At 36.9% G+C, this 25367-nt stretch overlaps 1 protein-coding gene and 1 pseudogene across 1 annotated transcript in view; both read left to right on the forward strand.

The window, feature by feature from the left end:
* Positions 1-25367, forward strand: part of FAM120C (family with sequence similarity 120 member C) — a 99747-nt gene that overhangs the window by 29432 nt on the left and 44948 nt on the right. Inside the window, exons 5-10 of the mRNA XM_023633606.2 lie at positions 8780-8882; positions 9444-9520; positions 9965-10245; positions 11050-11323; positions 11970-12141; positions 20785-21034. Of these exons, the coding sequence (XP_023489374.1) occupies positions 8780-8882; positions 9444-9520; positions 9965-10245; positions 11050-11323; positions 11970-12141; positions 20785-21034 (1157 nt within the window). The remainder of the gene's footprint in view (positions 1-8779; positions 8883-9443; positions 9521-9964; positions 10246-11049; positions 11324-11969; positions 12142-20784; positions 21035-25367) is intronic.
* LOC138921833 (NHP2-like protein 1 pseudogene) lies at positions 12746-13250 on the forward strand (annotated as a pseudogene).

Consider the following 25367-nt stretch of genomic DNA (forward strand, 5'->3'; position numbering starts at 1 on the left):
ATCCATTTTTATCTTTTATGGATCATGCTTTTGATGTCATGTCTAAGAATACTTTGCCTAACTGCAGGCGTGACAATATTGTCCTGTTTTCTTCTAAAAATTATATAGTTTTACATTTAGAATAAATCATCCATTTTGAGTTCATTTTTGTATAAAGTGTGAGGTGTTTTGTTGTTGCATGTGGATGGCCAATTGGTTCAACATAGTTTGTTGAAAAAACTGTCCTTTCTTCATTGAATTGCCTTTGTCAAAAATCAATTGTCTATATTTGTGTGGGTCTATTTCTGGACTCTGTTCAATTGACCTATGTGTCTATTCCTTTGCAAATAGATCACTGTCTTGAATACTGTAGCTTTATGGTAAGTCTTAAAATTGGGTAACAATTCCTCCAATTTTCTTCTTCTTTTTAAAAATTATTGTGTCTATTCTAGGTCCTTTGTCTTTACATATACATTTTAGAATAATATTGTCTATATCTACAAAAAAAATCCTGCTGGGATTTTAATTAGAATTCCTTTAAATATATAGATGAATTTGGTGAGTCTTCAAATCCATGAATACAATATGTCTTTCCATTTATTTAGGTTGTCTTTAATTTCTTTTGTCAGCATTTTATAGTTTTCAGCATACAAATCCTATACATGTTTTTTTTTTAATTTATATTTGAGGCACCTATTGTAAAGGATAATGTTTTGTTTATTTCAATTTCTGATTGTTCATTGCTAGTGTATAGAAATGTGATTTATTTTTGTGTATTGTTGTATTCTACAACCTTTCTAAACCATTAGGAGTTTTTTGGTAGATTTCTTGGTATTTTCTGTTTAGATGATCATGTTGTCTGTCAAAAGGGACTGTTTTCTTTCTTTCTTTTCCAGTTTGTGTGCCTTTTTATTCTTGATTTACTGCACTGTCTGGGATTTCCAAACAATGTTGAATAGGAGTGCTGAGAGAGGATATCCTTGTCTTGCTCCTGATCTTTTGGAAGAGCATTCAGTATTAAGCATGATATTAGCTATAGGTTTTGTAGATGCACTTTATAAGTTTGAGGAAGTTCTCTTCTACTCCTACTTTACTGAGAATTTTTATCATTAATGGATGGTATATTTTGTTAAATAGATTTTTACATCTGTTGATAGAATCATGTGGTTTTTCTTTAGTCCATTGATTTTTGGATATTGAACCATCCTTGCATTTCCAGGATGTGGTCAAGGTGTATTATTCCTTTTTAAATTGCTAGATTTAAATTACTAGTATTTCACTGAGTATTTTTACATTTATTTTCATGAGGGATATTGGTCTATAGTTTTTTTTTGTGCTGTCTCTGTCTGGTTTTGATTTCAGAGTAATGCTGGACTCATAAAATGAGTTGGCAAGTGTTCCTTCCTGTTCTGTTTTTTTCAAAGATATTGTGTAGGATTGGTGTTTTTTTTTTCTTTAGTTATTTGGTACAATTTGCCAATGATGTGTCTCACATGGATTTCTTTCAATTTATTCTGTTTACAGTTTGCTGAGCTTCTTGAATTTCTAAGTATGTCTTTCACTAAATTTGCAAAGTTTTCGGCTATTGTTTCTTCAAATACATTTTCTGTTCCACATTCTCCTTTCCTTCCATGACTACAATGGCACCAACGTTAGACCTTTTGGTGTTATCCCATAGACCTATGAGGCTCTGTGTTTTTTAAAAAATTACTTTTCTGTCTGTTTTTCACACTGGATAAGTTCTCCCATCTAAGTACTCACCAGGCCTGACGCTGCTTAGCTTCCAAGATCAGATGAGATCAAGTGCATTCAGGGTGGTATAGCTGTAGATCACGCAGGATAATTTCTTTTAATTTATCATCGACTTCATTGACTCTTTGCTTGGTCATCTCTACTCTGCTGTAGAGCCCATCCAATGAGTTTTTTAAAACATTTTGGTTATTGTATTTTTAAGTTCTAAAATTTCCATTTGGTTCTTCTTTATGTATTATGTTTCTTTGCTGAAACTTTCTATCTTTCTGTTTGTTTCAAAAGTGTTCCCCTTACTTTCAAGCATTTTTATAAAGCTTCTCTAAAGTCTTTGTCAGATATTTCCAACATGTGTCATCTTAGCATTGTCATATATTGATTGAATTTTTCATGCAAGTTAGGTTGTTACTGGTTCTGCCCAAACCAAGTAATTTTGGATTGGATCTTGGACATTTTGAATATTATGGGATTTTTGGTCTTGTTTCAATATAATGAGGAATGTTGATAGTTTTAAGAGGCAGTTGACCCATTTAGATTCAGACCACAAGTGGTCTTCTGTGGGCTGTGGTTTCAGTGTCAGTGCAATTTTCAAAGCCTTTGCAAACCTGTTTGGATTAGTCCCATGTGTACACCACCTGTTGGCCAGTCTGGGACTTGGATAGTGGTCTATCTCTTCAGTTCTCAGTCTCTAGTTTAGTGTTTAGTGCTGTTTAGTGTCAGATCCATACTTGTGTAGCTCAGGGTGAGCCCAGGAGTTCTTAAACAACTTCATCGTGTTGCTTCTTGAACTGTTCCCTCTCTACGATCTCTTCAGTACTTCCCTGTTCATTGGGCCACTCATTTTCAGTGTCAGGAGCCAAGTAGCAGGAGGACAGAGAGAGAGAAAAAGCATCAGAGGCTCACCCCACCCTCTTGGAGCCACTGCTCCTCTGGTTGGAGAGGAAGGTTCCTGGCATTCAGAGTTTTAATTTCCTACTATTCCCCAACTACCACTGCTGCCACCACAGATTTGCTTCAGGCTGGCACACATGAGAACAGAAAAAAAGAAAAAGAAAGAAAAATGAGGGTTTCTATAGACTTTCTTGAGTTTTCAGAGACCCCTATCTTAACTCTTCCAGTCAGAACTAGACTAGGATCGTCCCTGGAATTCTCTCTGTCCACATTAATGGATGCTTCCAGGTTCCAGGCTGCATTTTGTCCACACCGGGGGATACTGGAGGAAAAAGAAATGCTAAACTCACCTGTGGTTCAGTAGTATTTGTATTCTGGTCTTCTTCCCCATTCCTCTTGCTACTCTTTATTTTTCAGAGTCCTCAAATAGCTTCTCCTGGTTTTTATAACTACCTTCAGTGGGAACAAGCTAGCATGTGTTTATTCCATCTTATCCAGAAAGGAAACCTCTCTATAGATTTTTTTTTTAATGAATAAAGAATGAAATCAGTGTTTGGTTTTGGGGACATAATTTTCCCTAAAAAAATTTGTGATAGCACAATCCAACATCTGTTACTTCATGTTTTAACTTTCTAGCATAATCATAAAGGGGGTTGTTTTTTATAAAAAGTATACTTGGGCTTTATTTCTCCAAAAGGCTTACATTCTTTTGATATTCAAATAATTCTCTTTTCAAGTCCATTTCCTTCCATCATTTTTCATAATTCTCTCTTCCACCATTGTTGAATACTAACTGCATCAGATCCTCATTTATCTGAAGCTTCCAATATGATGTGAGTAGTCCTTCACCATTTTCTTTGTCTTTAGGAAATGCTGATCCTTATGACATTTTTGCTTATTCACTTTGTTGATTTGCATTGTACTTTCAGCTGTTTGCATCAGACAATTAGGAAGAGATTGACCTACAAAGAAAGAAATCAACATGTTCAGTAGGGAGAGATACTAATGTTAAGTAAGGGATACTGTTTTGATGGATAATGAATTTTCCTTGCAATTTTTTTTATTGTCGTAAAATACACATAACATAAAATTTACCATCTTAGCTATTTTTAAGTATATAGTTCAGTGGTATTAAATACATTCATAATGTTGTGCAACCATCACCATCATCCATCTCTTTAACTCTTTTCATCTTGTAAAACTGAAACTCTAGGGGCTGGCCCCGTGGCCGAGTGGTTAAGTTCGCGCACTCCGCAGCAGGCAGCCCAGTGTTTCGTTAGTTCGAATCCTGGGCGCGGACATGGCACTGCTCATCAGACCACGCTGAGGCAGCGTCCCACATGCCACAACTGGAAGAACCCACAACGAAGAATACACAACTATGTACCGGGGGGCTTTGGGGAGAAAAAGGAAAAAATAAAATCTTAAAAAAAAAAAAAAAAAAACTGAAACTCTATACCCATTAAATGATAACTCCCCATTTTCCCTTCTCCCCAGCCCCTGGCAACCATTCTATTTTCTTTCGCTATGATTTTGACTACTTTAGGTACCTCATATAAATGGAATCATACAGTATTTGTCTTTTTGCAACTGGCTTATTTCACTTAGCATAATATCCTCAAGCCTCGTTCATGTTGTAGCATGTGTTAGAATTTCCTTCCTTTTTAAGGCTGAATAATTTTCCATTGTATGTAGACAGAGGAAAAATCTTATAAGTGCTCAGTTCAGTGATGAATTTTTTCCCGTTATTTTATTAAGGTCATAATGGGTTATAATAAGGTTATAACATTGTGTAATTTCAGGTGTACATTATTATTTATCAGTTTCTGTGTAGACTGCTTCGTGCTCACCACCAATAGTCTAATTTTTATCTCTCACCATACATGTGTGCCCCTTTACCCCTTTCACCCACCCCCCAACCCCCTTCCCCTCTGGTAACCACTAATCTGTTCTCTTTATCCATGTATTTGTTTGTCTTCCACATATGAGTGAAATCAGGCAGTGTTTGTCCTTCTTTCTCTGTCTGGCTTATTTTGCTTAATATCATACCCTCAAGGTCTATCCATGTTGCTGAAAATGGGACGATTTTGTCTTTTTTATGGCTGAGCAGTATTCCATTGTATGTGTGTATATGTATATACACACACCCCACATCTTCTTTATCCCCTTATCCATTCATCAGTTGGAGGGCACTTGGGTTGCTTTTGCATCTTGGCTGTTGTGAATAATGCTGCCATGAACACAAGAGTGCATAAATCTCTTTGAATTGTGATTTCAAGTCCTCATATAGCCAATAAGAGGTTACTCTCCAAAATATATAAAGAACTCATACAACTCAACAAGACAAAAACAAGCAACCCAAACAAAAAATGGGTGGAGGATCTGAACAGACATTTTTCCAAAGAAGAAATACACATGGCCAACAGACACTTGAAAAGATATTCAACATCACTAATTATTAGAGAAATACAAATCAAAACTACAGTGAGATATCACCTCACAGCTGTCAGAATGGCTATAATTACCATGACAAAAAATAGCAAATGTTGGAGAGGTTGTGGGGCAAAGGCAACCCTCATATACTGCTGGTAGGAATGCAAACTTGTGTAGCCACTATGGAAAACAGTATGGAGATTTCTTAAAAAATTAAAAATAGGGGCCAGCCCGGTGCGAGGTGGTTAGGTTTGCAGGTTTGGATCCCGATTGTGGACCCAGCACCACTTGACAAGCCATGCTGTGGTGGCATGACACATAAAATAGAGGAAGATTGGCACAGATGTTAGCTCAGCAACAATCTTCCTCAAGGAAAAAGAGGAAGATTGGCGACAGATGTTAGCTAAGGGTCAATATTCCTCACAAAAAAAAGAAAAAAATTAAAAATAGAAATAACCTGAGTGATGAATATTTTTAATGTTATAACTTTTGCTCCCTATGTAGCTTCATGAATTTTGGAACTTGGGTAATGACTATTCTTAATAACAAAGATTCCCCCCTTTCACTAAAAAAAAGAACAAAAAAATAGAGACTTTGCTCCTAATTCCCCAATAAATATTTTACAGTGTTTCTTAGTCTCCTTTATATGTGCATTTTGATGTGGCAGTCATCTCAATGTAAAAAATTTTAGGGGCCAGCCCAGTGGCGCAGCGGTTAAGTGCGCATGTTCTGCTTTGGCGGCCCGGGATTTGCCGGTTCAGATCCCGGGTGTGGACATGGCACCGCTTGGCACGCCATGCTGTGGTAGGCATCCCACGTATAAAGTAGAGGAAGATGGGCACAGATGTTAGCTCAGGGCCAGTCTTCCTCAGTGAAAAGAGGAGGATTGGCAGCAATTAGCTCAGGGCTAATCTTCCTCAAAAAAAAATTAATCTTTTTTCACTTAACATTGTGTCTTAAACCATTTTTCATTGTTGCTGTATAATTTTTATAAACATCATTTTTGACAGTTGTAGAATTATGAGGAGAACTCTTCTAAACAGACATACAAAAACTACTAGGTAATAACATCAAAGTGTTGAGTTCTACTCTGCTACCTGAGGCCTCTGTGAAGCTATAAAAGAAGAGTAGGACTTTATTAAATACAATCATATATCAAATACTGAATGAACTTCTATAGACAAGGTCCCATGCTAGACACTAGGATATAAACATGATTAAACTATTCTTTGTCCTCACAGAACTTGAGCTTAAATGAGGAGGCAGAAGCAAGTAAATAAGTACAACAAAGGAAAAAACACTGTAAAGGTTTCATAGAAGTGCCCCTTGAAGAGAGAGTAAATGTTTCCCTGTCAGGGCTTAGAACAGAGTGGTGCATTGAGGGAAGTATACGTAATTCAGTATTTCAGGGGATTGGGTCATAGATCTATTCTCACTGACACTGAATAGTTTATAAGACATATTGTTAAGTGCAAAAAAGAAGTTGAAAAACAATGTGATGATATGATTCCAGTTATGTGAGAAAAGCAAAACCGTATTAGTGTGCATACATATGTATATATAAACACAGCAAAAGTTATGACAGGACGTATACCAAACTGGTAACAGTGGGGAGGAGAGTGGATGCAGAGGTGGAGATATTAAGGAAGACTCCATGTATAGCTTATATCTTTTAGGAGATTGTTTTCAATTATTATGTGTGTTATTAAATATAATAAGGAAATAATAATGAATACGTAAATGATGGACCCTTGATACAATGGAACATTACTCAACCCTGTAGATATCATTCTGTAAGTCAGTAATTTGCAAACATTCTTTAGATTTGGAACCCTTTTTTCAAACAATTATATTAAGTCCAAGTTTTTGAGAAAGCAGAGCTATTTTGTTTCTAAGTGAGGCTGGAGGACCTGGAGATTTTGATTTCTGTGTTTCTTTGCCTGCACGCATGTAAATAAAGAGATCTGGAATGCTATATATAGATCCTGGAGTGTTAACAATTACATGTGCTGAGAGATGAGATTATAAATGTTTTAAATGTTCCTGATTTTGATTATATATTTTAATTTATCTATAAGAAACAAATATTAGTTATAGTTAGGAGATGATTTCTTTGTAGAAAATAAACATTGGGGCTAAATGATGAATTGGGCACTCTCCTGCATTGATGAGGAGAATATAACTTGAGACATCTGTTTTGGAAAGAGATTTAGTATCATATGTCAAGAGTCTATGAGAATGACCATATCCTTTGACCTAGTAATTCTACTTCTAAAAATATGCCCTGTGAAAGGACCCAAGAAACTTACATAAAAATATGCTTATCTGAGCATTATTTATAATCAGAAATTAGAAATGACTTAATATCTTATATTCCATTTGATGAAATACTGTGAAGGTCATAAAATAATATTCAAGAGAATTTTTGAATTACATTGGAAAAGGCTTGATAAGGAAAAGCCTCTTCTCAACGTCAACCACATGGAGTGAACAGTATTTTTACTTCTGTTGCCATAGATTAGTTTTGCTTCTGCTTGAACTTTATATGTACTCTTTTGTGTTTCTCTTCTTTCACTCAGTATAATGTCTTTCAGATTTACCATATTGTTGCATGTATCAGTACTTTGTTCTTTTTTTATTACTGTATAGTATACCACAATTTATCCATTCTTCTGTTGATATCCATTTGAGTTATTTCCAGTTTGAGGCTATTATGAATAAAGCCTTTGAGGCTATTATGAATAAAGCTGTTGTTAGCATTCTTGTTCATATCTTTTGGCGAACATATGTACTCATTTCTCCTGGGTAAATATTAGGAGTGGGATTGCTGTGTCATATGGTAAATATGTTTAACTTTACAAGAAGTTGGCAAACTGTTTTCCAAACTGTACCAATATACGTTTCCACCAGCAATGTACTGGAATTCCAGTTGCTCCATATCCTTGCCAGTGCTTGATATTTATAATCTTCGATTTTAACCATTATGGTAGATATAATAGTGATGTCACATTGTGGTTTTTGTATATGTTTAAGTGCTTTTGGTTTTAATGTTCATACCTTTTGAACCAATAATTCCACTTTTGGGACATTTTCCTAAGGATGTAATCTGAAATCCAGAAATAACTTATATGTACCTATATGTTCTTTGCTGCATACCTTATAATAGCCAAATGTGAGAAATAACCTAAATGTCAGGTATTAAGGAAATAGGTACGTAATTTATGATATATTTATAGTGGTAAAATATACAGCCATTCAGAGTTTTCTTATAGTATAATAAAGGCAGGATACAAAATTGTACATAGAATATGGTATTAACTATAGAATAATATGTGTATTAAAATAGACCAGCAATACTTCTCCCCAAAAAATTTTATTTTAAAGAATACTGGAAGGAAATAACCAAAATATCTTTGCGTGGTACTACTATGTAATTTTTTTTCCTATCCTTATGTATTTTTTCTAATGATCATGTGACCATTTTAGAATAGCACAAAATATAAGTAAACTTTATTTATTTATTTTTAAACTCAATTTTTTCTAAGTATTCCAGATTTTATGTTCTATAATGCTTTCTCCCTATGTAATCTTTTCTGAAAAATTGCTCTCTTGGGTTTCTTTAAATATTTCATTTCTGCTACTGTTTTGACTCTCAAATTATGAATTGTATGATAAAAACACTCTTATGTTGTTTCTTCTTCTGAACATCTGACGTTCCAACATCCAGTCCAGAACAGAAGATAAAATAGAGCGATTCAAGAAAGCGGTTGAGTACTATTCAGTCACAACCAAACTCTCTTCGCTGCCAGTGGGTCCCTCTTCCTTTCTAGGTAAGGCTTCCATCTGCCCCCGAGCTGCTCTGTCCATAGGGGAAACTAAGTTACTCAGGAACTCCTGGGCCAGAGTGGAATCATTTGTTTGTATTCTCCTAGAAGTCATTCCTGTTTGGTAGACATTCTTCTGTTGATTTCCATGTAATAAGACAGGTTACATGAGACAGGGTCCTGATTTCTTGAGTTTATAGATGGGGTCCAATGCCATTTCCTTAAATTGGGCTTCTTTTGAGGCTAACCTCCATTGTGGCCTGGTATATGTAAAATAGCCCTGTCTTTGGCGTCAGGCCTGAGTCTGAATTCCACCTCTCCTGCTTACTAGCTGTGTGATCTTGGCAAGTCACATTTGCATGAAATGTGGCTCATGATACCTACTTTATAGGGTTGTTATCAGACGAAATAATTTATGTAAGGTTCTTGGCATGGCACATAGTTACTGTTCAATAAATTGTAACTTATTTGTTAATAATAATTTTTCAGGTGATGCAGGGTTAGCAGAATGTAACACGGTAGAATTATTAGGATTGGCTGAAGTATAGCCCTTTCTCTTGGCTTCAGGTTTTCGGAATAATCGGCTTGGAAATCCTCCCCTTCCACGAAATCAGATGGGCACTATCTCTGCTGGAAAGCCTATGGTAATATCTTTTAAGAGGCCTGAGACTATTTGTTAGCATTAGACTCAGACTGCTTCCTGACTTTTGTAATATGAGTTAAGGAATTAGAGTGATTCAATGTTATCAGAATGTCAAGGCTATATACACCTATGTCGCATTCTCATCTTGAGGCTGGCAGACTATGTAAAGAAAGTATCCAAATCAGTAACCACTAGGGCATTGTGAAGATGGATTAGCTAATGTCAAAGAATGGTTCTAGGAGACATGGATTGATCCATTGTCCTGCCTCTGGAGAATTCTGTCCATACATCACTGTTAGAATTATTTCTTGTTATTCTCAGTAGATTCTTTGTATCCCAACTATCCCTGCTACTGGCATCATCCACTATGTTACAACTTCTGAAGGAACCGTCTTGGAGCCTGGTAAAATGTTAAATAGCTTTTCTGTCTGTTTTTATCCTTTAGTTTTCTCACCATGTGCCCCAGAAAATGAAATATCCACCACCATTCCCAGTGGGACCCAACTCCTCTCTTCTCTTCTCCTCCCATGCTTTGGGGGAATCCCATGCTTTTTCTGAGGATCCTGTGCTGCAGGACAGCCCCTTTGCCAATTGGGCTGTCTCTTATGACTCCTCTGCATCTCAGTTTCCCAATTACCTGACTTCCAAAGCCTCACCTCCTTTGGGACCAGACTCTTCCCACTCCTCTTCCTCTGATGGTGATGAACCAAATGGAGCCAGCTCTGAGTAAGTATCTGTATAGGCACCCAACAGAACAGACTTCTGAAGCATCTGTATTCTTTTGCTGGTACCTCGGTAGGGGTGTGAGGAAGGGTATGTTTCTGGCTTTTCTCTGTGGCTCTTTGCTTTTAAGCAAAGTAGGAAATTTCTCTCTATGCTTGGCCAATTCGTGCTCATTTTGACTTGTACAGGTGGTAATTTTCAGCTAGCCAGACCACTGAGGTAAAAGGAAGCATAGCGGCTGGTTAGGGAAGCCCTGGTATAGTTGTGCTACATATCATGGCTGTCATTTCTCAATTTGGGAGGGGAGTAGATTGAACGTAAAAACAAATGAAAGTAATTTATATAGAGTTGAAGTATTGAAACAGTTGAGTAGTAACTAAATAACTTTGTAACTAATGCTTAGCAACTAAAACAGGGTTCTGAGGATTAAAACAGTAGAATTTCATACTAGCTCATCTGTTCTTAGATTATTACTCCAAGCAGATTATTCCTGGGAAACAGAGCTGCTTTGAGGTTTCAATTGTAATACGCTCTTAGAACATAAGCAGACTCTAAATATGGCCTTTTACAAGGTGTAAAGGATTCTGAATGGTTCCCATGACTTTTGATCCCTTTGATTTGTGTCAGATGAAAGAACCCAGGAGGGCAGTGATGGCCACTGAGAGGAAAATCAGGTCCAATGCTAACCTAGTGTCCTGACTTCCAGAGCATTTGTAAGATTCCTTGGGATCAGAACAGACATCTTGAGTTGGAATATCTTTATCAACCTCCTTTTTCTCTTCTGCATTGTCTTTCTCAATTTTTTAGTCACATCACAGAAACACTTCAGCAGCAGCCTGGATGGGAAGATCCAAGTGGTGACAGAGGGTCCTGGGTACAGCCCATTGATGCTGGAGTTTCAGATGCCAGCCTGGGTGATGGTGAACCCCACATCCCATCTCTGCTGTCTATGTCTACGAGGAACCACATGGACATTACCATTCCACCCTTACCTCCAGTAGCTCCAGAAGTCTTGCGAGTTGCTGAACACAGACACCGAAGGGGTCTTATGTACCCATATATCTACCATGTCCTCACTAAGGTGAGAGAGCACATTAGCACCTATCTCCCTGCTCTTAACACTATACTTCACACTTCCTAGAACCGTAAATTACCAGAGAAAATTCTGATCATTAGTGTCTGAAGGCAGATAAAAGCAGACCAAGTGTACTGGGACCCCTCATTGTATAAGGGCCTCAGGTGAGGCAAGACCAACAGGGAGATGGGACTGTGCAGTAAATGAGGCCTTGAGAAGAGAAATGTGATTGTGAGATTTCGGAGAAGATAATGCACCAAGTTCGTGGACTCTGGTCTAGGGATGGACATAATCTAAGAAGAGGCTTTATGCCCTTGTTACTTACCTCCTCCTCTGCTTCTCCAGAGCTGTTCTCCATCAGTATTACCATATAAATCCATCCCCACCAAAATGTCTAAGATAGACTTTGCCCGTTTAGTCAGCTATAGTCAGTCATAGCAGAGACTTTAAAAATAGAACATAGCTTTTAAGCTGGCTATGGTCAGCTGGGCTTGTTACAGCTTCTTTTTAGTCTGAAACTCTGTCTGAATACAAGTAGAAAATTTAGCAGCTAGGCTACAGAGGCTACAGTTCACTACTGGTTCTTCTCAGCTCAATTCCAAACCTTGAGGTAACTTATTTTCTTCTTTCCCCTGAACCATTTTCTTCTTAGGGTGAGATTAAGATCCCTGTATGTATTGAAGATGAGTGTAACATGGAGCTGCCTCCAGCTGCTCTCCTGTTCCGGTCAGCTCGTCAATATGTATATGGGGTCCTTTTCAGTCTGGCAGAGACACAGCGGAAAATGGAACGCCTGGCCATACGACGGCGGCTGCCTGTGGAAGGTAAGTGTAGTTCTGGCTTTGACAGTTCTCTCATAGCTTGACATAGAGCAAAAATGTCTGTGTAAGCACATCATACTTTTGGTTATGGAGCAGTCTTTAGGAAAATGCATAATTCACTAGAATACATATTGATATGGAAAATGCATTAACTTAAGCCCCAGTTCTTTAATCATTAAGCATTCAGAGTGATTACTATTTATAAGAACCATGTTGGACTTTGGGAATGTAGAAGTATATCTGACACAGTGTTTCCTCCTCAGTGAGGTTTTGTTTTGGGATTTGATCCTGTAGGTAGTTGGAACCATTGAGATGTTTTAAGCTGCAGTGACATGGTCAAATTAGTGTGTTCAAAAGAACCCTCTAGATTTCTGCTTCTGGGAAGATGAAGTAAATATACTTTTCCCTATTCCTCCTGCTAAATACAACTAAAAGCCCAGGATATGATATATAAAAGAATCACAAGACACTCTAGAACATGAAGAGAAGAAGGCAGACTACCTAAGGACCTTGGGATCCAAGAAATGACACAGAGGTGAGTCAGTTCCCTGGGTTTTCTTTTTGCCTCATATATCGCAGACTGGGTGTGGGACAAGCTGGCGGCCCAGAAACACCAACAGGTGCAGACCGATAAAAGCCCCAAGAGGCCAAGGCAAGCACTTGTGTTCTGACATCAGCTGTGCTCCAAGGGTGGTGAGACTGCAGAACCGCAGCCATGACTGAGGCTGATGTAAATCTGAAGGCCTACCTGGTCACAGATGCCCACCTCACCAAGAAACTATTGGACCTTGTTCAGGAGTCTTGTTAACTACAAGCAACTTCAGAAAGGAGCCAGTGAAGCCACTAAAACCCTCAACAGAGGCATCCTTGAGTTCATTGTGATGGCTGCAGACACCAAGCCCCTGGAGATCATCCTGTACCTCCTGCTGCTGTGTGAAGACAAGAATGTGCCCTCTGTGTTTGTGCACTCCAAGCAGGCCCTGGGTTGGACCTGTGAGATCTCTAGGCCTCTCATTGCCTGTTCTGTCACCATCAGAGAAGGCTCACAGCTGAAGCAGCAGATCCAATCAATTCAACAGACCATTGAAAGACTCTGTCTAAACTAGTGGCCTCTGCTACACTCTCCCTGTTAACTCCTCCCCCAGAGGTTGTGTATCATAATGTCTGTGTTAGCAAGTAGTATTTCCAGCTACCTTCTATTGCTATAAAATATTGTGATACTAAAAAAAAAACCCCAAGAAAAGCCTCTTCTTTCTAGCCAAAGGACCCAAAAGGAACAACCTAGCAAGCAGAAAATTTTTAGATAATAACCACTCTACTCCAGGCAAACATCACAGAAAAACTGTGGCCCACCTATATCCCCACCAGCAAAGGCTGAATGAAGAGCCTAGACTTCTACTCTTGCCAGACTGTAACAAGGTGCCTCACTTGCCCCTGCTGGGGAGGCGTCAGACAATGCCAAGTGAGGAGTCTTCACCCACTAGAGTGATGTCAGAAAAAGACCTGCTAAAACACAAGATTTACATAAGATCCAGAGTCTTTAAAATAATACCCCAAATGTCCAGGTTTCAACTTAAAATCCTTCATTATACCAAGAACCAGAAAGATTTCAAACTGAGATCTCAAACTGACTGAGGAAAGAAGATCAATAGATGCCAACATTAAGATGACACAGATGTTTGAATTACCTAACAAGGATTTTAAAGCAGTCATCATAAAAATGCTTTGACAAACGATTCTGAACATGCTTGATACAAATTAAAAATAGAAAGTCTTAGCAAAGAAATAGAAGACATAAAGAACACATGGAAATTAAGAACTAAAAAACACAATAACTGAAATAAAATACTCAATAGATGGGTTAAACAGAAGATTGGAGACAGCAGATGAAATAATCAGTGAACTTGGGGACAGAAGAATAGAAATTACCCAATCTGAATAACAGAGAGAAAATAGACTGAAAAAATGAACAGGGACCAGTGGAACTGTAACAAAAAATCTAATATTTGTGTAATCAGAGTCCCAGAAGGAGAAGAGAAACAGGGTGGGACTATAAAAGTATTCAAAGAAATAATGGCTGGAATAGTCCCAAATTTGGCAAAAGATGTAAGCCCACAGATTCAAAAAGCTGGGTGAATTATAAACAGTGTAAGCCCAAAGAAATCCATGCCAAGGTATATCATGGTCAAACCTTTGAAAACTAAAGACAGAAAAATTATTGAAAGCAGCCAGGGGGAAACAATGCTTTACCTATAGGGGAAAAATAATACAAATAACAGGTATCCTCTCATAAGAAGCCATGGAGTCCAGAGGGAAGTAGCATAATATTTTCAAGAGCTGGAAAAAAAGAATTGTCAACTCAGAATTCTATCAAACAAAAATATCCTCCAGGAATGAAGAGGGAATCAAGAAATTCTCAAATGAAGGAAAATTAGGATAATTTTTCACAAGCAGACCTACCCTAAGATAGTTCTCTACACAGAAAGGAAATGATAAAAGGAGGAATCTTGGAACTTCAGGAGGGAGGAAAAAACAATAGAAAGAACAAAAATATTGATAAATACAGTAGACTTTCCTTCTTCTCTTGAGTTTTCCAAATTATGTTTCACAATTGAAGCGAAAACTATGACACTGTTTAGTGTGGTTTTCAATGTCTGTAGAGAGAATGTTTAAGACAATTATAAATGGGGGAGGGTAAAGGGACATAACAAAGGTCATATTTCTACACTTCCCTTGAACTGGTAAAATGTCAACACCAGTAGACTGTGATAAGTTATGTATATATAATGTAATACCTATAAAATGCACTGAAAAAGCTATACAAAGAGATACACTCAAAAACACTACAGATAAATCAAAATGAAATTCTAAAATAAGTTCAAGTAACCCATAGGAAGGGAAAAATAAGAAAGCAGAGATATGAAAAACAGCGAGAACAAGCAGAAAAAAAAATGACAGACTTAAGCACTAACATATCAATAATTACATTAAATGTAAGTAGTCTAACTATGCCAATTAAAATACAGAGATTGACAGGCTGGATAAAAAACATGACCCAACTATATGCTGTCTACAAAAAATTCACTTCAAATATAAATGATATAGGTAGGTTGAAAGTAAAAGGATGAAAAATGGTATACCATGAAAATATTAATCAAAAGAAAGGGGGAATGGCTATATTAATGCAACATAAAGTAGACTTCTGAGCAAAAAAATTACCAGAGACAGAGAGGGACATTACATATTGGTCAATCCACCAAGAAGACATAGCAATCCTAAATATGTATCACCAAACAAAAGAGCCACAAAGTATATGATGTAGCAACTGATAGAACTTAATGAGAAATAGACATATTCACAATTATAATTAGAGACTTCAAGTCCCCTCTCAATAATGGGTATAAGAACTAGACAAAAAATCAGCAAGAATGTAGAACTCAACAACACCATCAATGAATAGGATCTAATTAACTCTTAGAGAACTCACGAGAGCACAATACACTTTTTTTTCACAGGCCTACAGAACATGTGCCATGATAGATCATATCCTGGACCATAAAACAAACTTCAGTAAATTTAAAAGAATTGAAATCATACAAAGTATATTCTCAGACCACTATGGAATCAAACTAGAAATCAACAACAGAAAGATAACAGGAAAATCTACAAATACTTGGAAAATAACAAAGTACTTGTATATAATGCATGGGTCAAAGAGGAAGTCTCAAGGGAAAGAAAGAAATATATGGAACTAAATGAAAATAAAAACACAGCATATTAAAATTTGTGAGATGGAGCTAAATAATTGCTGAGAGAGAAATTTATAGCACTAAATGCTCACATTAAAGACGAAAAGTCTCTAATCAGCCATCTAAACTTTTACCTCAAGAAACAAGAAGAGGAGAAAGCTAAACCCATGACAAACCAAAAGGAGGAAATAACAAAGGCAAGAGCAGAAATCAATGAAATTGAAAACAGAAAAACAATAGAGAAAAATCAATAGAACAAAAACCTGGTTCTTTGAAAAGAACAATAAAATCGACAATCTTCTAGCAAGAAAGAAAAAAATAGAGAAGAGGCAAATTACTAACATCCATAATGAGTTATCACCTCACACCTGTCAGAATGGCTGTTATCAAAAAGACAAGCGATAACAAGTGTTGGTAAGGATGTGGAGAAAAGGGAACCCTCCTGCACTGTTGGTGGGAATGTAAATTGGTGCAGCCACTATGGAAAACAGTATGGAGGTTCTTCAAAAAATTAAGAATAAAACTACCATATGATCCAGCAATTCCACTTCTGAGTATTTACCCAAAGAAAACAAAAACACTAATTTGAAAAGATATATGCACCCCTATATTTGTTGCAACATTATTTGCAATAGCCAAGATGTGGAAGCAACCTAAGTGTCCATTGATAGATGAATGGATAAAGAAGATGTATATAGGGGCCGACCTGGTGGCACAGCGGTTAAGTGCGCATGTTCCGCTTCGGTGGCCCAGGGTTCACCGGTTCGGATCCCGAGTGCGGACGTAGCTCCGCTTGGCAAGCCATGCTGTGGCAGACATCCCACATATAAAGTAGAGGAAGATGGGCATGGATGTTAGCTCAGGGCCAGCCTTCCTCAGCAAAACGAGGAGGATTGGCAGCAGATGTTAGCTCAGGGCTAATCTCCCTCAAAAAAAAAAAAAAGATGTATTTATATATACAATGGACTATTAGCCACAAAAAAGAATGAAATCTTGCCATTTGTGACATCATGGATGGACCTAGAAGGCATTATGCTAAGCGAAATAAGTCAGAGGAAGACAAATACTGTATAATTTTACTTATATGTGAAATCTAAAAAACAAAACAAATGAACAAACAAAACAGAAATAGATTCATAGATACAGAGAAAAAACTGGTGGTTGCCAGAGGGGAGTGGGGTGGGGGGTTGGGCAAAATAGGTGAAAGGGATTAAGAGGTACAAACTTTCAGTTATAAAATAAGTAAGTTACAGATATATAATGTACAGCATAGGGAATATAATCAGTAATATTGTAATAACTGTGTATGGCGATAGATGGTTACTAGACTTATTGTGGTGATCATTTCATAATGCATATAAATGTAGAATCATGATGTTGTACACTTGAAACTGACATAATGTATGTCAACTATACTTCAATAAAGGAAGAAAAAAAAGAAGGACAGAATATCACCACAGAGCCTGCAGACATCAAAAGGATTGTATGGGAATACTGTAAACAGCTCTACATAAATTTGACAACTTAGATAAAATAGACCAATTTCTCAAAATACACAGACTACCACAACTCATCTAATATAAAATAGATAATTTGAATATCCCTATAAATATTAATGAAATTTAATTTAAAACTTCCCTAAAAAGGAATCTGACTCAATTGGTTTCACTCGAGAATTCTCCCAAATATTTAACAAAGAATTAACATCAATTCTACACAGTCCTTTTCAGAAACAGAAGAGAGAACACTTCCCAACTCATTCTATGAAGCCAGTATTGCCCCAATATTAAAATCAGATATAGAGAGTACATAAAACAACTCTTCAGACTGATATCCCTCATCAGTATTGATGTAAAAATTCTTAACAAAACATTAGTCAATAGAATTCAGCAACATATAAAAAGAATTATACACCATGGCCAAGTAGGGTTTATTACATGGTTGTAAGGGTGGTTCAATATTTGAACAATCAAGCAATGTAATCCACCATATAAACAGGCTAAATAAGAAAAATAACATGATCATCTCAATGGATGCTGAAAACATTTGACAAAATTTGACAATTCATGATTAAAAAACTCAGAAAGCTAGGAATACAGGGAATTACTTCAGCTTGATAAAGAACATCTACAAAAATCCTACAGCTAACATTATACTTAATCGTGAAAGACTGAATGTTTTTCTCCTAAAATCAGGAACAAGGCTAGGATGTCCGCCCTTACCAGTGCTCTTCAATAGTACTGGAAGTTCTAGCCAGCACAGGAAGGCAAGAAAACAAAATAGAAGGCATACAGATCAGAAAAGAAGAAATAAAACTGTCCCTAATTGCAGATGACACATAGTCTATGTAGAAAACCTCAAGGAATCTACAACAAAACTCCTAGAAGGATATAAAATAAACATACAGAATTTAATTGTATTTCTCTATACTAACAAGGAATATGTGGAACTGAAATAAAAAATGCAATACCATTTACAGTCCCTCCAAAGAAAGTGAAATACGTAGGTATAAATTTAACAAAAAATGTTCAGGATCTGTATGCTGAAAATTACAAAATACTGATGGAAGAAAGCAATGGAGACCTACGTAAATGGAAAGACATAAATGTCCATGAATTAGAAGACTCAACATAGTAAAGAATCCTCTCCAAATTGATACACATATTTAACACAATTTCTATCCAAATCCTGGCAGGATTCTTTGTAGATATAAACAAGATTATTCTAATATTTATATGGAAAGACAAAGGAACTAGAATAGCTAAAACATTTTTGAAAAAGAATAATAAATTGGGAGCAATCACTTTACCTGATTACAAGATTTATCATGTAGCTATTATAATTAAGACTATGTGGTATTGGCAGTGGTGTAAACACATAGATCAATGGAACCTAATAGGGAACCCAGAAATAGCCTCATACAAGTACAGCCAAGTGATTTTTGACAAAGCTGCAGAAGCACTTCATTGCAGGAAGGCTAGTCTTTTTAACAAATGGTGCCAGATCAATTGGACATCTGTAGATGAACAAGTACCACATATCTAGATTAATATCTAAAATATATGAATAACTCAAAACTGAACGTTATAAAAACAATCTAGTTAGAAAATCATCAAAATACGTGCTCAGACATTTCACTGAAGAAATTTACATATGGCAAATGAAGACATGGAAAGATGTTCAGCATCATTAGCCATTAGAGAAGTGCAAATTAAAACCACAATGAAGTATCACTACATACCTATCAGAATGGCTAAAATAATGGTGAGGATACCACATGCTGAATTGGATGTGGAGAAACTGGATCACTCATAAATTTGCTGGTGGGAATGTAAAAGGGTACCCCTACTCTGGGAAGTAATTTGGCCATTCATTTCAAAACTAAAAATAGACTTACCATACAACTCAGCACTTAGTCTTTTGGGCATTTATCCCAGAGAAATGAAGACTTATTTTCATGCAGGAAGTTGCACACAAAGCTTTATTCATAAGAGCCTCAAACTGGAAACAGCCCAAACATCATTTAAAAGGTGAGTGGTTAAACTGTGGTACATCCATACCATGGAATACTACTCAACAAAAAAAGGAATGAATTATTGATACATGCAACAACATGAATGGATCTTAAAGGCATTATGCTGAGTGAAAACGCCAGTCTCAAAAGGTCACATACTGTATGATTCCATTTATATAACATTCTCAAATTGACAAAATTATAGAGATGGAGAACAGATTAGTGGTTGCCAGGAATTACAGATAGTGCTGGAGGACGTTGAGTGTGACCATATAAGGGGTAGCAGAAGGGAGATCTTTGTGGTTATGGAGTAGTTCTATATCTTGATTGCAGTAGTGGTTACACAAATCTAAACATGGCAGAGAACTATATACACAATTATACCACTGTCAATTTCCTAGCTTGGATATTGTATTATAATTATTTTAGACATAACCATTGGGGAAAACTGGGTAAAGGATACATAGGACCTCTCTCTACTATCTTTACAACTCCTGTGAATCTATAATTATTTCAAACTAAAAAGTTTTCTAAAAAGAGCACTCTAGTGATTGTGGAGCCTGGGTGTGAGGGCTACCGGACGCAATGAAGACAGGGACAACACTCTGGAGACTCTTGTCAGGTGAAAGATGAGATCTGAACTTCTACAATATTTGGTGTGATGAAGAAAAGAGGACAGATATAAGGGCTGATAAGGTAATAGAATCATCAGGACCTTGGGAACAACCAGATGTGTAGGAGGTGAAGGAGAGCAAAGATTCTAGAATGACTTCCAGGTTTCTAGCTTGGGTATTTGAGTAGATGCTAGACGTCTTAAGTGAAAGAAGCCACAACTCAGGAGCCTGAGATATACTAAAAGTAGACAGCAGCTGTGTTTTCCTTGTCTGTTACACCTTCCTAAATCTAAAAGATGTTGATTTTTGAGAATTTTGTGAAATTCTTTAAAGTCTTTTGGGGTGTCCTGTAGTCTGTTATGAAGCCAGGTATTCACATATTTCCTCCTTGAACTTCTTTCTTTGCCTAGCCTGGTACATCTACTTAAGAAATGTGTTTTAAAGTAATTAAGAACTGTGTGACATTGAGCCTTGGTTTCTTCATCTCAAAAATGAGCACTATGTTTTGTGATAATATAGTCATAATACTTCTGTCTCAGGATTGTTCTGAGGAGTAAATGGAATTTACATTTATGTGTAAAGTACTCAACTCAAATGAAGCATCCAAAAAATGCTTACTACTCCTGCTGTTTCTCCTGCTAACAATAAAAATTATAGTGACAAAAAATAAAAAGATGTTGAAATGTGATGGATCCTGTCAATTGTGGCCAGCTGCAGAAATGCTCAGAAAGTCTCTAGAGCCTGTTTTTCCTCATTTTCTGTTTTATAGTTCCTTCAGTGATCCTTAAAGAGTGGTCTGCCTATAAAGGGAAGTCACCTCAGACCCCTGAGCTGGTGTCTGCACTGACATTTCGGGAATGGACTTGCCCAAACCTCAAGAAGCTCTGGCTAGGCAAAGCAGTTGAGGACAAGAACAGAAGGATGCGGGCTTTCCTGGCCTGTATGAAGTCAGACACACCCAGTATGCTCAATCCAGCTAATGTCCCCACTCATCTGCTGCTCATGTGCTGTGTTCTCCGGTAAGTCATGTGACAGGGAGATGACCAGTTCATTTCTCTTTTACTTTTTAAACATTTCCTTTAAGCAAGTGAGTGTGTGTGTGTGTGTGTGTGTGTTTTATTGAGTTCATAATAGTTTACATCAATGTCAGATTTCAGCTGTACATTATTTCTTGACTGTCACCACATAGGTGCTCCCCTGCACTCCCTGTACCCCCTCACCCTCCTTCCCCTGGTAACCACTGAACTGTTTTCTTTGTCCCAGTACTTGTTTATATTCCACATATGAGTGAAATCATCTGGTGTTTGTCTTTCTCAGACTGTAAGTAAATATTCTTACAGTGTTTTGGGGTAGGCAAGTTTTCATTTTATGTTTTGTTTAGACTTCAGAAACACTGAAATTGATTGCTATGATAGTCTCCTTGGTTTATGATCTACTGTCATCATCAGTCCACGCATGACCTCTTTTTATATTTGGTTTTATATTTGGTTTTTGTCTCCTTCAGTCTTTATTCCTGATCCAGTTCCCTTCTCCTCTCTACCCATAGTTATCCACTCTTGGATATTCTATGTGTGTCCTTCCAAGCTATCTTCTATATATTTGTTTAGACACATGTATCCATGCACTGTCAATAGTGTTTATATGTATATATTTTTTTCCTTTTTTAACATGAAAAATATTTTGCTGTACATATCATTCTATTTCTTACATTTTTCACTCAGTGTTATTTTTGAGATCTATCCGTATTCACATATGATTCATTCCTCATGAATGCTGGATCATGTTCCATCACATACTAATATCACAGTATTTCATTTATTGATTGATAGTTCTTTCCAGTTCTTGGGTATTACAAACAGTGCTGCAGGGAATATCTTCATAGATGTCTCTCTCTCTGTCTCTTTGTGTTTCTGTGTCAGTTCATCTGAAGTAAATACTCAGGAGTAGAATTATTGGATCCTGTAAAATATGCATATAGGTTTTTCACCAAATATTGCCAAATTGCTCTAGCTTATATTTGTACTAATTTATAGTCCTATGAACAATGAATGAGGGTTTCTAGTTCTTCATAATATTGCCAGTACTGCTATCATATAACTTCTTAATTTTTGCCCATCCAATGGGCTTCAAGTATTATCTTTTATTTTAATTTGCATCTCTTTGACTACACACAAGATTGAGCTTCTGTTTTATACATATTAGCCATTTGTTTTTTCATTCTCTGAACTACCTGTTTATCTTGCAAATTTTCTTTTAGGTTACTTGTCTTTTTCTTGTTGATTACAGAAGTTTCTTGTTAGATATGTGTGCGTGTATACACATATATAGCAAATATCTTTTCCATATCTCTGTGTATATCGAATATCTTTTCCAGTCAGTCACAATTCTTTAAAACTTTATATACAATATCTTTGTTGAACAAAAGTATTTGATTTTCACCACCTTTTTATTATCATAACTTCATACATATAGAAAAGTTGGAAGAATAGTATGCTGAACACCCACATGACCACCACTTATATTCTACAATTAACATTTTACTATACTTATTTGTCTCATATAACTCTCCATCTATCCATTTCTAGCTATCCATTTATCCATCCTTTTTGATTCGTTTCCAAGTGCATTGCAGATATTGGTACACTTCACCTCTAACCAAGAAGTATTTAATTTTAATTTTGTCAAACCCATCAAATTGTACTGTTATGGTGTGTGCTTTGGGGATCTTATTTAATAAATTCTTTCCTCCTCCTGGATCACAAAGATATTTTTCTACATTTTCTTATAGTTTTATAATGTTGCCTTCCATGTCAGGTCTTTAGTGGGTATTTATTCTGTATATGCTATAAGAAAGATCTAATTTTATTTTCTCTACATGATGAGCCAATTTTCCCAAGTCCATTTATTAAATGATCTCCTTTTCCCATTGATTCATATTACCACCTCTCCTTTGTACCAAGCTATATATACATGAGTCCATTCCTGGATTCTGTTTTGTTCCATTGCCTATATTTGATCCCCTGCTAGGATCACATTGTTTCAATTATTAAGGCTTTGTAATTTGCTTTAATATTAGTTAGGGCAAATCTCTGCTCTTTGTTTTTTTTTTTGTTTCAGACTTGTACTAGCTATTTCTGAACCACAGGAGCCTTTATTCTTCCATATATAATTAATAATTAGTCCTGTTTCCACAAAATCTTGTTGGGATTTTTTGTCAATGAATGAATTTATAGATTAATTTGGGGAGAGTCGACATCTTTATAATGTTAAGTCTTCCCATCCAAAGATCATAGTTTACCTCTCCCTTTATGCAGGTCTCTTCCTTTATATCTTAGTAGAGTTCATTTTTTTCCATAGAGGTCTTCTGCATTTTAAATTAATTCCTGGGTGTTTGATACATCTTGTTGGGATTCAAGATAGTATTCTATTTTCTGTTACACTTTCTCATCGGTTATTTGCTGACGTAGAAGAAGTAGGTTTTTGTGCAAAGAGAGAGTCAATCCCTTCAAGTCACCAGAGGCTTATAGAGCATTGAGCTTTGAAACTGGACAGGCCTTAGTTTGAATTCTGGCTTTGGCACTTTTCAGCTTGGATAAGTCACTTTAGCCTTTTAGAGCTTCTGTTTCCTCACTATAAATGGGTATAATAATTCTTACTTCTCAGAGCTGTTTGAGGATTGAGATAATGCATGCAGGGGCAATATCACATAATAGATGCTTACTATATGTTAAGAATGGTGACTTACAGGGGCTGACCCAGTGGCGCAGCAGTTAAGTTCACATGTTCTGCTTCGGCGGCCCAGGGTTCCCCCATTCAGAACCCAGGTGTGGACCTACTCACCACTTGTCCAGCCATGGTGTGGCAGGTGTCCCACATATAAAGTAGAGGAAGATGGGCACGGATGTTAGCTCAGGGCCAGTCTTCCTCAGCAAAAAGAGGAGGATTGGCAGCAGATGTTAGCTCAGGGCTAATCTTCCTAAAAAAAAAAAAGAAAAGAAGTAAAAATGTCTTATGACCAGCTATAATAGCTATCATAAAGACTATGCTCTAATAATCTAATAGGTTTTATATGCTTCCCCTGAAGAAAAACCCTTAGCCTCCTGCTCGACCTATTTATTCTTAACTTAGATGCATTTTTGACAATTCGGTCACCTGATTTCCCAGCATACAACAGATCAGAAGCGGAAAATTGCAAGGGAGGTGAGATAGGGAGTAGGAGCTATTCTTAGAATCAGTCCTGGTGACAGCAATGGTAAGCGATTCCCTACTGCCTAAAAGCAGGGGAAAAGATATAGTCTTATTATTTTAAAGATTTTAAGAAGACCTCAGAACCCATGGGGTTGGCCCAGTGGTGCAGTGGTTAAGTGCGCACTTCCGCTTCCGTGGCCTGGGGTTCGCCGGTTCAGATCCCGGGTGCGGACATGGCACTGCTTGGCAAGCCATGCTGTGGTAGGCGTTCCACATATAAAATAGAGGAAGATGGGCATGGATGTTATCTCAGGGCCAGTCTTACTCCCCAAAAAGAGGAGGATTGGCAGCAGATGTTAGCTCAGGGCTAATCTTCCTCCAAAAATAAAAAATAACTTAAAAAAAATAAAAGACCTAAGAACCCAAAAAGAAGAGGCATCATCTGGAGCCATTTAGTGTAGGGGGGAACTGCCCTATATAAATCAGTAACCCATGTAAGATCATTATTAAAGCACAAGGTAATGATCAATCTTCATAAAATCCATAAGAACGGGTTCTGTAATATTACATGTTATGTACCTGGCAATGTGCTAAGTCAGCCCTTTGTGTATGATGCTACTAATTCTCATAATAGTGCTGAAAAGCAAGTATTATTTATCTCCATTTATACATGAGGAAACATGGGCTCAGATAAGTGACTTTCAAAGTTTACATAGCTAGCAAGGGGTAGTGCAAAGTTTGAACCTAAGTCACTCCAACTTCCAATTCCTATGCTTTTTAAAAGACAAAATGATAGAAAAATACAGTTTTAAAGATTAACATAAAATCTGGTTGGAAACTTAAAATTCAACTTTAAATGAAGATTAATTTATCCTACATAATGCATTGCCCACCAATATCAGGTAGAGACTGGGTAGGAGGAACATTGAACTATGGCCTGATTGAGTGCTAGGAGTCTAAACTCCTCAATTGCTTTTACTAACTGTAGGTTAAAAGATACCTCTCATGAAAGTAAAGTAATGCTAGGGAAGTTGTGACTAAAACTTATATTGGTGAAGCTCTTGGATAGTTGGCCTAGAGAAATGAGAGTCTACTAGGACAGGTTGATACAGTTTGAGGAAGGCAGAACCTTTACACATGCAATAGTCACCACTGAGGAGGGAG

The sequence above is a fragment of the Equus caballus genome, chromosome X (genome assembly GCF_041296265.1).
Source record: "Equus caballus isolate H_3958 breed thoroughbred chromosome X, TB-T2T, whole genome shotgun sequence".
Classification (NCBI taxonomy): domain Eukaryota; kingdom Metazoa; phylum Chordata; class Mammalia; order Perissodactyla; family Equidae; genus Equus; species Equus caballus.